Raw genomic sequence first — 14495 nt, forward strand, 5'->3', positions numbered from 1 at the left:
TTTTTTTAGCCCGTAGGGCATGTGTCTGTGACAATACAACCCTTTTATCGGTGTTCCCATAGTGAAGAATGATTATTTTCATGTTGTCCGGGTGACATCCTGGATGTGTGGATCGTGCTACACATGTTGTTGGTTGGCTCCGTTGTGATGTAAGTTTGTATACTGTTTATCGATGTTACCTTGACGTGATTTATTTTAAACACGTTAGCAGTTATTATCACTTAAGCGTGTGACAAACCTCGCGAGTTGCTTCTTGCCGTCTCAAGGATATGTGGAGTTTTTGTACAGGGAAAGCACACGACCTTGGATTGACTATTGGTGGAAGGCTCGTGCCCCAATAGGTGTTGTCAAGACAAGATTGTTGATTCATTGGCTAAGTGTCTGAATTACACTTGTTAAACTAGCTAACCGTATTATCAACTCTAGGATCACAAGTAATTGCTCCTGTGTCATTAGATTATGTTATTCTTCACACCAGTGGGGTTAAGTTGCCCTTGAGATGGGAGTTATGACCAGAGCTTCCTTCGTTGGTGTGATTAGTGGCAGCCATTGAAATAGTTTCTTCTTCCATAGTATGCCATTGGAAAAGTTGTTTAGATTAAGAAAAGTGTTATTAATGTTTTCCTTTTAACGTTAACTTGTTAGTAATAAAATTAACATTAATAAAAAATACATTAAAATGTTATAAAATTTAATATAAAAAGATGAGAAGACATGAAAAGATCAAGAGATAATCAATTTTTAATACAATTCGATTGGAAAAACCAAGGGCCTGTGCTCATATTAGTGATAATATTTTAATAATATTTACAAGAAAAAAAGAAGCAATATTACAATGTTAGAGTGCTAAAAAATTGCTAAAAATGTCTTGCCCTTTACCTACTCATTATCTTGAATTTATATAAGTAGATTCTAAAGTTATATATATAATTGTTTAAGTAAAATGTAAAGTTATGTGATTTGATAGACATCATTATGATTCTGATATAATAAGAGAGAATTCTTTCAGTTAGCATAATAACTTATTACACTTGTAACTCGTAACATGTCACTGATATATTTTTCCATCATAGTTTAATTATTGTGTTGCATAATTATATTATGTTACAAATTGGAGAAAATTATCATAAAATGTATATCAATCAATTATTATAAAGTCGTTGAATTGGAACGTTTGAAAATGGAAAATGGACCATGAGCTCACCCATAAGAAGTTTTGGGCCGCTTGTCAGGTCATCTGGACACACAGTCCAAAGGCTTTGTCTTAAACAGAACAAAAACCCTAGTGGGTCAGTTGATTAGCAAAGACAGACAACTGCTAAAACCCTACCGAACACAACAACTGTGCTTGAACAAGTTGAAGTCATGATTCCTTTGAGACCATAGAAATATATATAAATTGTACTATATTGTAATACTAACAATTAAGAGAAAGAAGGCATGGCTATGTATCTGAGAAGAGCAATCTCTCATCGGAACACAATTTTACTTCTTAGAAATGGAACCTCTGCTCTTCAGTCCTACAGAAACCTGTCTCACTTTCTCTGCTCTCGCAATTCTGGGGTCTTTGGAACCCATTGCAATGACCCCACTATTTCTTCTCTAGAGTTTCTGCGAGATTCTCGCCGGGGTTTTGCCAAAGCCAAAAAGTCGAGTACTTATCTTATCTCTCTGTTTACTTTTGTGTTGTTTATGGAATTTTTATTCTTAGATTTGGATGTGTTTAATGTGATTTTATGGCTTTCGATGATTGATGGGTGTGGTTTTTGACATTTGGAATTTTAGGCCTGTTTTATTATTATTATTATTATTTTTTTGGGAAGCAGAATCTAGTATTTATATAATTGTGAATGCCATTATGATTTGTAAAGATAGTGTTTTTATGTTTTATATAATGTATTTCAATTGTAATTGTGTTGGAAGATTGATGTGTCAGTTATGTTTAATGACTAATTTTAGCTGCGACATATCCTTTGGTATGGATAAGTCAATTGATCTAAGAATAGAAATATGGCTCTGTTTAGGGTGGTGAAGTGAAGAAGAGATTCTTGTAGCCGATCTCAAGTAGATTTGGAGTGAGTTTTAGTGAGTTCATCCTCTTAACCAAAAGTTCATGATAAACTCTAAACCAGTGTCACTGATATATGTTTCTGAGATGACGGTAGTTCTGAGTTTTAGTTGAATTGTAGCATGCATGACAGTAGTGCCCCAGATTGTGGTTTCTGAATGCTTGTCCATGAACTTGTTGTTTATGTTTCTAGAGGATGATTCTGCTTCTGGGAGTACAGTTGAAGTTGTGGATATTGGGCCTACCATTAAAGAAGCTGCTGTCTCACAGATGGATGCAGCAATAATTGCTTTGTCACGAGAATTAACCAAACTAAGAACAGGAAGGGCATCTCCAGGTACATTATGAAAGAACATTTCATTTTGATTCAATGGTTGTTATTTAGTGGTCTGATATTTTGGCTGTGTACATTTGTGAAATTTGTTTTCAGGAATGCTTGATCACATCATTGTAGAAACTGGTGGCGTGAAGATGCCCTTGAACCATTTAGCTGTCGTTTCAGTCTTAGATTCTAAAACCTTATCGATAAATCCTTATGATCCAAATGTAATTATCTAAACAAGCTCTGATTTATTTTGGTGCTTCTGTTTCCCTTCATTAGCAATTGTTTCATTTTTATGTATATCCTAAATGATTTATCTTAACAAGCTTAGAATTTATGCAACTTCTCCAAATTCAATTGTTGAACTTGGAAAAAGATCACTGAGATAAATTGATTTTTCTTATTCACGTGCAAAAGGAGCCTCTTGTTTTTCCAGGCCAATTAGATCATTTCCATGACAGAGTGATTGTTTCTTGCAGACTGTAAAAGAGTTAGAGAAAGCCATTGTTTCATCTCCACTAGGGTTGAATCCTAAAGTGGATGGGGAGCGGTTGATTGCAGCTATTCCACCGTAAGCTACTGCTCTATTTAAAGTTGTTTTTCAATTAATTTTAAGCTTCCTATAAAATAAATTGCATGCAAGAGGAAGCTATCTGCTACTTCATTTTGTAAAGTCTCAAGAGTTCCTTAAAAATGTTAAATTCCCTCATTGCATGACTGTTTTTTTTCTTCTTTTGTGGCATGTGTTGATCAGATTAACCAAAGAGCACATACAGGTATGCATGTATCAACGGACTCTTGACATCATTGTTATTATAATAATTCTCTTCTGCATTCGTACCATGTAACTGCTACATTATCCTGATGTTTAATATCTGTACCAGGCTATGTGTAAGTTGGTAACAAAAACTTGTGAAGATGTTAAACAGAGTATAAGAAGAGCTCGGCAGAAGGTATGATGATAACAGATTATCAAGATTTTTTATGATAGCTTAAAAATATTGGCTTTCTGGAAGTTATCATCTAGAGTGATGAAGTCATGAGACCTTTATAAGGGATTTTTTTTCCTGTTTGAATGTGTCTGATTATGGTGCTTAGCCAGGTGGAGGGCATCCCCCCGATTTAATAGTCCTTACTATCGTTTTGTTGCTTCTCATGTAATGTTGGAAAATCTAGCACGTTATGACATGTTATTTATTAATTTATTGTCACTCTTCCACTGTCTACAACTTAGGTAATATCATCAGATTCATGATAATATTGCTTCAGTTGCTAGTTTATATCATTTTGAAAAATGACCTATTCCAGTTTGTTTCTTATAATAAGCTATTGGTTATGCTTTTAGTAGAAATTTATTTTAACCTCTCATTCGAGGTTTGTTATGGAAAACAATATAACAAAATGAATTTGTCGGCCATGGTTCCTGTTCAGAGATTACCATTGTTCTTACATAATGCTGTACTAGGAATGCCCCAAGTTTCAAAGCTGATATTCTTGGTTTTACAGGCACTGGATACAATGAAGAAAGCTGGTTCAAGTTTTCCCAAAGATGAAGCAAAGAGACTGGAGAAAGAGGTCTGTCTCTTAGCTAATTGTGAGTAAATTAAAAAAGAATGTTTTGTGCCTATACTTCACGTTTCTTCTCCCTTTTCCAGGTAGATGAGTTAACTAAGAAGTTTGTCAAATCAGCGGAAGACATGTGCAAGGCAAAAGAGAAGGAAATCGTGCAAGGCTGAGTATGCAATGTCATACCGATATCATTTAATATCTTCCAAATTTATTGACACCTGAAATTCAATTAGAATTTAGAAGCCCCTTAGTTGATCACACTATTCTGGAACTATTATGTAGATTTGACAAATATAGCCCTTCAATTCATGACAGAAATGAGGCATGTCATATATTCTGAAAATCATTATATGTTTTCAGTTGTATTTACTATTCACAAATAATAGATTGAAGTTTTGATTGTGAGTTTTTAAAGTAGTAGCCATGAAGATGAGGAGGAGACCTAATTTTGGTATTTCAATGAGTTAGACGTTCTGAGCTAAGATGTTGAGCTTTTTAAGGATCTTATTTCATGTGGATATTAATCTACTATTAATTATAGTCTTTAGACAGAGAGAGAGAGAGATTTACAACTACAGGGTTCAACACTTCTACAACGACAAACTAGCAGTTCCTGGTACTTCAAGGCGAAGTACTCCAAACTTCTATACATCGCTAACGCAGACACATTTTCTCTATTTACCACAACCGACGTCCCTCTTCACAAGCATTATTCCCCTCGCCCACAGCTCAGCAATTTCCAACCCACCCTTGCACACAAAATGCACCTCCTTATTCTTGGTGGTCACTACTCGAAACACTCCTGGTTCAGCATCACCTTTATGCTGCCTATTCCTCCTAAACAACGGGCTTGGCCCCAATTCTGCTGATTGGCATATCACATTTTTACGCCTGGAATTTCCCCACCGTAGTTCTCCTGACGCCAACATTCTTATATCTTTACTATGTGGGGTTCCTTTGCCTCCCTTGGTGTGTTTAAGTACCTGGGCACCACTTAACACTGTCTTGAGAGCAAGCTCATCTAAAATCACTCGTTCTGCATCATTTTTTGAACTGGTAATCTTTCGTGCAAGAGAGAGAGCTGTTTCACCTTTAGCATTCTTAATATCACAAATGGCTCCACTTCTAATCAACAGTTCACACATAGGTCCATGGCCTTCTTTTGCTGCTAACATGAGTGGAGTATAGCCATTACCATCAGGGACATTAACATCATAACCCCTACTCGTCAACAACCTGACTGCATTCAAGTCCCCACGACGTGCTGCACAATGTAAAGCATAGAACCCCCCAGCAAACCGGTTACCCTTTGCAAGTTCAAATTCAAGCATCACCTTCTCAAAAAGGTCGCGGTTCTGGTTCAACTCAGAAAGCATAATTGCAGTTTTTCCAGATTTGTTGAGTAGCTTAACATCAGCCCCAGCAAATACCAATAGACGAAAGACTTCAACATGACCATTCAAGGTAGCAACCATGACAGCAGAAAATCCATTATCATCCTGATAATCAAGATTAACCTCTCCCCATTGAAAGAGAGCTTTTAGGGCATCAGTATCACCAGATTGGGCTACAAACAACAGGGGAGAGAAGACTGATGTATTGCTTGATTTTAGAATTTTCCCAGCTTTAATTAGATCTATTACCACTTGTTGAAAACCAAGGGACCACCGGTTTGACTCAGCAATTGAACTTGTGGACTGACCAGCAACATTGACTAACCCAAAATCAGCACCAGCCTTGGCCAAAACCTTAAGACACTCTTCTTGCTTGTGTTTTGCACAGATCATAAGAGCTGTGTCACCAGATTTTGTCTTAGAGTTCACATCACAACCAAAATCAATCAGGGATTGAAGAATGGTGGATGAGCCAAAACGTGCAGCAATGTGTATAGGACGGAACTCAGTTTCTGGGGTTGTTATTATAGGGCATTCTATATTGATACCACAGCTCAGCAGGACATTGACTGCCCCTGCATTGTCACATAGGATTGCATGGTGAAGTAGGGTTCTTCCATAGTGAGGACTATCAGGGGAGATATATTGCAGTAGCATGCGTAAGATGGAACCACTAACTTCAAAATACTCTACTGCACACCAGGTGATCGCATAGGGTTCAGCTAATCCAGCACCAACTCGATATTCTTCACCAGTAGTGGTGTCCCATGACCATGCTCCAAGTCTTACTTTAATATCTGTTTGTGCACCAGCCTGTTTCATTTTGGAATCAAAAGAGGGTTATCAGTCATATGAGAAAAAAATGAATAGAAACGATATAAGAAACAATTATTGGCAAAAGTGAAAAAAAGTTTCCTATCTTAAATTTAGTTAGTTGAACCAATTATAAATGAAAGGAATCTGAGAACTATTGCTCAATAGAAATCAGTACTCAAAGGTACAGATCCACCTGTGCACAGTTGTTAAATAATCACATTTCATACAGGAGACCCATCCATTGGCCATTAGAGTGACAAATAGTGACCCACAAACAGGCTCCTACAAACTTTGGGCATTATTGTGATCCATATTCTTATGAAATCGATACTGAAAGTAGAAAAATGGAAGCTCACCTGTAGTAATAAACGGACAACAGAGACCTGCCTACTAACAACAGCAACGACAAGTGGAGTACAGTCTACATTTGTGTGAAGAGAAGGCTTAAATGACTGTAGCAGAAATCGATCAGTTGCATTCACATCAACTCCACACTGCCATTACGGACAAGTATGGCATAAGCAAAAAAGTAATCACGTGACAACAGATTTAGGGAATTAACTAAAATTCCTGGAAGACGTGGTGAGAAATACATAACAACAGAACAATGAAGTTCCAAATTTTATTTTACAGGTAGCCTCTAGACTCCTCTAAAAGTTGCTACCAGACAACCTACATTATTTAGCAAGTATGATGATTTACCTTCATGATGGTGACCACCACATCGACAAATCCCCTGCAGCATGCCATGACAAGAGCATGCACAGCAACGTGGGGCCGAATCAAATCAGAGCCCATGAGCAGCTCTGAAAGCTTTGCCCGACCCTGGCAGCTTGCTTCTAACAAGGCCTCTTCACAAGCAGGCTGAGAAGCCCCAGCTTTGAGCAAGATCTCCAGAATCTCAAGATGGCCCTCCCTCACTGCTACCGTCGTTGCGAACCCCCTGAAGAGCTTCTGGTTCACATCAGCTCCAGCACTCTATCATTTCATATCCAACCTTTAGTACATTGTAAAGATGGTTTAAACTTTAAAGACACCAGAAGACGCCATTATTCTCGACTTCATTAAAAAAAAAAATCACCCGTTCTTTTTTGCTCAAATTATTAATAAAGTTAACTATTAAAAAAAAAACTACTACCGTAGTATCTTGGTTTATTCACCGAGAACAGATATTCATGGCCACACACGGACAAAAATTGTTGTAGTGGACAAAGAAGCATGGAACTTTCATGAAACTGAAAATGAAGGTTCATTAACTATAATGATGAACGGGATGCATCATGATACATGTATGTGTACTGTCATGTACTTCAGAGTCTGACCGATCAGACAACTCAGCATGGGCCTTTTGAATACAATATACACCATTAAATACAATATATAAAAAAACCTTATGCTTTAAATCTATCGCCTGATAACAGATACCACTCATAAAGACTATGAAAGGGATTCCTATCTACTATGTATCCAATCTCTCACATGGGAACCAAAAAATTGTTTATTCTTGTTCAATGAATGCAAATCAGATATGGGACCGGAACAAGGAAAAAGCATTAAAGTTAAGAAGACAATGAATATCTAAAAAATACAAAAGGGAAAATGAACTTTGCTTTCTAAGTTAATTCCCGCGGAACGGAACATAGCATGCAGCCTTGGCTTGCCCAATCTTGAAAGCCAAAGATTGATAAGTGCGAAAGCATCATGGGATCAGCAAACCCCAACAATAAAGCTAGAGGGAAAAAAAAATTCCCTCAAATTCTACTGTCTCGTTATAAATTTCACAACAGAAAAAACAATACAGTTTAAAAGTTTTTAGTTTCACTTAAATCAACAATGTGATAACTAGAGTTTGGAGTCTCAACTTCAAGTCTTCTACAGCAGTGATCTTATCAACAGTGTTCAAATACAAATTTCATAAATTACTAAATGTACAAACAAAAAATAAAGTTCAATGAAATATCAACAGAAGACCCCTAACGAAATCCAAATAATCCTTGAAGCACGAAAATATATGAAATTCACTTGAAAAACAACGAACGTGAATGAAAATGTTCAATTCTGTGTTTGCTTTAGCAGTGATCTACATCTTTTGATAGACAAAACTTAAGACTCACTTTCAAAACGGTCAAAAAAATTTTAAAAATTTAAAAAAGTGTATCACAAAAACGGTGGAAGAACAGTACAAAATGACGATGCAAATAAAACAGTAGTTCAAATATGAATTCGTTAGCCAATGATCTGATCATATACCAGTAGCTTCTTCACTAGAGAAACATTTCCATTATGAGCAGCTAAGAACAGAGCTGTAACGTCAGTTTTAAACTCCTCAAACTCAAGGCGAACTTCGCTCGCCGATTCCTCACGCAGCAACAACTCCGTCTTCCTCGTCTTCAAGCAAACGGCGCCGATAAAGTTAACATCCACGTACGGATCGGCGATGCACTCCGTTGCAGATAGCACATCACCGGAAAGCGTGGCTTCCAGAAGTCTCTGAGAAACCTCAGTCTCGTAGTCCACCGGCACCACCTGCTTAACGGAGACTGAAAACACCGGCATTGTGTCGTCAGTGAGAAGTACTCAGAGGCTTCAGTGTATGTAGCTTACTGAAGTAATGAAGAAGCTACTTCAGGTGAATATTTTAAGTTGGATTTGATTTTGATTTTGAGTTTATGTGCGGAGACACGAAGCTCGAGAGAGGAGAAACTTGAAAGAAGAGAGCGCCAGGAAAGAGAGAGGAAGGCTTGCATTTATTGGGTTAGTATTTTAACTCAAGTCTTAACCTCGGTTAAAAACCATAACTCATTGAATCGAATTAATTATTGCTTGTTACACTGAATGCTCAGTATCATTTAAAAATGCGGGACCAGATTTTGCTGTGAGTATCCGTAATTAAAACGATTAAAACGACACCGAATGTAACTCGCACCAAAACTTTGCTGAAATAACACTTCTCCACCCTTGAGTTTACAATTTTTATTCTTCCGCCTATATGGTAAATTTGTTAATAAAACTTGTTTTTTTAAAATGAAATTAGTAACTTTCCATCTGAAACTCCAGACTCCCCAGAAAACTGAATATATATAAAAATTATATATTTAAGATTTTAATGTACCAATATGTTTCTTTTTAATTTATCGACCATACTGTATTCTATATAGCCTTTGTCATTTAGCCCATTAGGCCATATCCCATGATGGTCTCGTTGTGCTGTAGCTAATGCCAAGTAAAGTAATTTATCAAATCAATATCTCCCCATAATCCATGCTTGTATTTTTTTTATCTCCAAAACTGGAGGATGGTGGCAGAGAAGAATTATTACACCAAAGATAGTGATGGGATTTGGTTGTTGATTAATTTCAATTTTAACCAACTTACATGTTATTTTCATCAACCAATATTTAACCACTTTCATCCTAATATAGATCATGACATGTAAAATTTCATTAATTGATCAGGTCAATTTATATAATTTGACCAAGTAAATAAAGGGATATTAAAATTTTTGTCCAAAAAATCAAATTTATGTACAAAATTATTGCACATAAATGTTTAAACATTTTTACTATAAACTGAAAAGAATTATGAAATCATCTTTCCTTTGACCAACTATTGTTAGTGGTTACTATTTATGTATGAACTATAACCTTGCCATTGTTTAACTATAAAATTTTTTTATATTTTTGTCACATCTTGTGAGCATATTAATCCTATGTTTACCCAAAATTAAAGATAAGAATAATTTAAATTTTACGTTATTTTTATAATATAAATGTTTATGTCTGGAAGGTGAAGTAGAGTTGTATAAAAAGATCCATTTGAGGGTAAAAATTTTAATATGCGATAAATAAATTTAGAATATGATAGTTAGGAAAAAAAATTTATAGATAAGATTATGTACTTAATTATTGGTAAGAGAATCTTGAGGCGTTGATAGGAATCGTGGCCCATTGACATGCTGATATCAGGGAATAGCTGGATGTAACAGACTTCTTTTAGTATTCCTCTCCAATGGAATTACATGAAAGTGGTATACTTCAGTTCGGAGTGGACATCCTCCACGTGGCAGTCCATGATTGAATTACCAAACTTATTTGTCATTTTGACAGCCCACCCGCAGGACAATCATGTCCCAGAAGAAGCCCAAAATTTTACAGAGAATTAAATTAATCGAGACTTGTGGGCCGTTGATCTTAAATTAATTGGAATGAAATATAAATATATTTTGGTTTTGTTGTGGTAAAACGTGAAGTATTTGTTGTGTTGCGGGCACAGCACAGCACAGCCGCATGCATGGCCTGTCGAGTGTTGATCTAGAATTTTACGCAAGGAAATGCGGCATGGCCTTGCACGTGAGGGGAAAGGCTCTGTCTCTAATTTAATGAAAATTCTTTTGACTCACATCAGTTTCTCCGAGGGTATCGGATAGTTTTGCCCTTATGCCCAATCCACCCACGTGTAATGTTTTCCGGCGTTGACATCGACATTAACGAACGGCCTGATATGAATTTCATATTAATCTTGAAAAATTATAAAATTTTATTTTATTTAAAACAGGCAACGCCCCTCCAAATGAAAAGGCCAAAATACTTATGGTCATCAGATCCAACTTTGAAAGCACACGACAGGCAATCATAATTTTCTGAATTTACACTTAGATAATTATTAGCGACATCTGGATGATTATAATTCTGATTAAAGCTTAATTAATGATGATTACATTATCAGAGTACCCACTTTGCATTGAAAACATTGCTTCAATTACAAATCTTCTTAATTAAACTTCACATTGTCATAGAAATCTCAAAAGCGACATCAAATTTTGGACCCCAATAGTGTCTTCTTGGCCCTCATTGCAATTGTCTTCCACAATAACCACACTGTAGTGGGGTAATATTCAAATCCAATTTATTTAAATTTAAATTCGAGTAAATTTGAAATACGCTTAATTCAAGTATATTCGAGCTTAAGTTTGAAAGTTTAATATTTTTTAACTCAAATTTTAAGACATTCAATTTATTGAACTCACAAGTTAAAAAAATTTTATATAAAACAACGCCGTTTTATTAATATATATTAAAATGATATTATTTTAGTAATGAACTAAATTAAAAACTTAATTCGAGCTCAATAATTTTGAAATGAGTCAAGTTTAAGCTCAATTTTATGTAAATCGATGTGAACTCGAATTCAATTTAGTTTGAATCTAACTCTATAATAAAGAATCTGTCCATTCATGGTTTTGTCAATTATCTCAAAATTAATTTTTTTTATTAATTAATAATATATTATTGTTTATACATAAGTTTATGTATTTTATTTATGTGCAAAATTTTATGAAAAGAGATTTGTCTTTGAAACTTCAACAAACCTGCATTCCATTACATCAAGTTGCTTCAGTCTCAAAGTCCCAAAACTTTAAGCAAAATATGGAGAGGAGAGCATCGTTTCTCCTTACCTTAGAAGATATAGCTTCTCCAGATGAAGAAAAGAGACAAAATGGAAACCTAATTAATTGCTGATTATTACTAATGAATTAGAGGTTTAATTTTAATGCAGCGTTTGGTAACAGTTAATATCTTGATATGATTTAAAGTCAAGACAGTATTTATAGCATTGTCTCTTAAAGCTAAAAATGGAAACTTTTTTTCTTCTAATCATCTACTAAAGGTTCTGCAAGGCTTTGTTTGAAGCTGGATAAAGCCAAACATAGAGGAGCTTGGGTCTTGATTCAGCATTCATTTCCTTGATAATGTTGAATGTACTCTTTGTATTGGAATGGAAGTGAAAGGAAAAAGAATATCAAGCATGAGAATTCGGGATGTACCCACAAAAAGAGTAATGTTACATACACATAGTTTTCATTATATAATTAAATATTTATATGACGTATAATTATGTAATTTAGTAATTGTACTCAAAACTGTACACATATTGTTTTATTGACAAAAAAAGAAAAAACATGATTTCATCTCAAATAGCCTTACATGAAATATTACGTTTTACTTTTACTGTTGAAGGTCACAAAAAAGAAGAATAAATCAAGATATATTTGAAGTTCATCTATTTGATTAGCACCCCATTTTAATTTAATGGCAATTTTTGTTTGAGTCATATTTTATCAACAAATAAAAAATTATTATAAAGTTAAATTATTTAAAACATTACTGAGAATTAGGATATGATTTTAAAATGCAGTACACTTCATTGTTGATTGTCACACGGAGTTATATTATTGGATAAGTGTAAGATTCAAATTTAGAGAAAGAATAAAAATTCAAGTTGCTTTGAGTTTTAGATTCTTCTCTTTCATTAAAGCAGAAAATGTTCAATTCTATCAGGGTTGATGTGAATCGGAGCTAGTTTGGAGGCAACTTGTAGCTTGGATTAAATGAATTGAATTCGAGTTTGTTTTTATAATGTGTTAAATTTATTATGACTTAAATATTCAAGTTGCTTTTAAGTCAAATTTAAATATCAATTTTACAAATCAAATCAAGTTTGAACTAAAAAAATTTTTACTCATCAAACTTTAGTTGATTCTTTTATGTTCAAACCAATCTTGATTTGATTTTTATTTAGACTCGGTTTGGATTAAATTCAATCCTAACTTCCATATCTCCATTTTGGAATGTCCACTGGATAGTTGCTAAATACACCCATATATGCAAAATATCTTTCTTCTTTAGTCCAGCCGTTATAATTTATATCTTCTGTTTCTGTTTTTGCTTCATAAACAAACACCTTCTTTGACTATTGCTGTTTGTTCATGAAGCACTAGTATTGAAGAGCAGCGAGTGTATTTAGACATTGTTCCGGTACACTCAGCAATTGTCTTATAAGGTCTATGTCTTACGCTTACTATGGGCGTCAGCCCATATCAGAATCATGGCCCAAAACATAAAGAGCAACATAGTATACAAGAGATGTAAAGCTGCAGTGCAACTGCAGTTATACTGCGCTAGAGAACTGTGGTGGCCATTGGGCTTCGATTTTACTTTCTCCCATCTGGGTGAGTTTGTTCTATTACCAAAAACCATCTTCCAAATTCTTTGGAAAATTAGCAATGTTTCGTTTCATGTACAAAGCCTTAATGTTTCGGTACAGAACCATAGACTTCAATATCCATTTTAATGTCCGGTATCTTCAGACACTGCAGTCTGTAAAGGCAATCGTAGATACCACCGGAGATCAACAGTCTTTAACAGTCTCTTACCTTACAAACGCATGTGGGTTGTCTTTAGAAAAAGCTATCAAAGCTTCTAAGCTAGTTGACATAAAAAACTCTGAGAAACCAAACTCAGTTCTTCTATTGTTAAGGGCTCATGGCTTTGATACATCCCACATCACTATTTTAGTTTCTAAGAACCCATCTATTCTGTCGGCTGATGCGGACAAGATTATTAAACCTAAGATTGAGTATTTTGAATCTGTGGGAATTAGAGGACCTGCCTTGGTTACGTTTCTTTGTTCAAATAAAATGATTTTGATGTCTAGTTTAAAGAACCATATAATACCCACCTTTGATTTCCTTTTAGGCTTTCTCAAAACCAATGAGAATCTTATTGCTGCTTTGAAGCAATCCACCCGTATCATTAGTAGCAATTTTCAGAAGTTGATGGTGCCAAATATGAATGCTCTAAGGGTGCATGGTGTGCCTGAACCTCATATTGTGAGACTGATTATTTTGCACCGCAATCGCTTGTTTTGAGACCTGATATGTTTGAAAATGTTGTTCATGCCATAAAGGAAATGGGTTTTGAACCGACTACTAGGTCCTTTATTATGGGTGTTAGATCAATGTCGATCCTGGGCAAAGCAACCTGGGAAAGTAAAAAGGAGACTCTGATGAGCTATGGTTGGTCCGAAAGTGATTTCGTTTTGGCATTCAAAAGGCAGCCGATAGTAATGCTTGTCTCATTGAAGAAGATTAGGTTATTTATGGATTTCTTTGTGAAAAAGATGGGTATGAAGTCATCAGACGTTGTTAGATGTCCTAACTTGTTGTTGTTTAGTCTGGAGAGGAGAATCATTCCAAGATTCTCAGTTCTCAAAGTTTTATTATCAAAAAAGCTTTCAAAGAAGGATATAGATGTAGTCTGGTATTTAAACATGAGTAAAAAGGACTTTGAGGAAAAGTATTTGACCTGTTATATGGATCAGTACCCTGAAGTGATGGAGGCATACAAGAATTCTCTGCATTCTTGAGATTTGGTCACTGGATTGTAGAACTAGACTCAGATGAAGCTAGCCATGAATTTTTTATAGAATGTGAGCAACTGGCATGGTCTAACATTATTAAGGTCAAGCAATTGTTGGATTGATAGCT

General features: G+C 35.2%; 2 protein-coding genes and 1 pseudogene across 2 annotated transcripts; 2 read left to right on the forward strand and 1 right to left on the reverse strand.

Moving 5' to 3' along the window:
- Positions 1-1336: 1336 nt before the first annotated feature.
- LOC123196353 (ribosome-recycling factor) lies at positions 1337-4373 on the forward strand. The gene is made up of 8 exons (XM_044610352.1): positions 1337-1654; positions 2262-2405; positions 2499-2614; positions 2870-2961; positions 3145-3166; positions 3275-3343; positions 3897-3965; positions 4046-4373. Exons 1-8 carry the CDS (start codon positions 1441-1443, stop codon positions 4124-4126), a joined length of 807 nt encoding a protein of 268 aa, XP_044466287.1. The 5' UTR covers positions 1337-1440; the 3' UTR covers positions 4127-4373.
- Positions 4374-4445: 72 nt separating this feature from the next.
- On the reverse strand, positions 4446-8877 carry LOC123196351 (ankyrin repeat domain-containing protein 50-like). Its single transcript, XM_044610350.1, has 4 exons — positions 8420-8877; positions 6872-7147; positions 6526-6663; positions 4446-6166 (listed from the first exon to the last, which is right to left on the reverse strand). The coding sequence occupies exons 1-4, from the start codon at positions 8723-8725 to the stop codon at positions 4634-4636; spliced, it is 2253 nt and encodes a 750-aa protein (XP_044466285.1). The 5' UTR covers positions 8726-8877; the 3' UTR covers positions 4446-4633.
- Positions 8878-13128: 4251 nt separating this feature from the next.
- On the forward strand, positions 13129-14495 carry LOC123196858 (annotated as a pseudogene).

The sequence above is a fragment of the Mangifera indica genome, chromosome 14 (assembly GCF_011075055.1).
Source record: "Mangifera indica cultivar Alphonso chromosome 14, CATAS_Mindica_2.1, whole genome shotgun sequence".
Taxonomy (NCBI): Eukaryota; Viridiplantae; Streptophyta; class Magnoliopsida; order Sapindales; family Anacardiaceae; genus Mangifera; species Mangifera indica.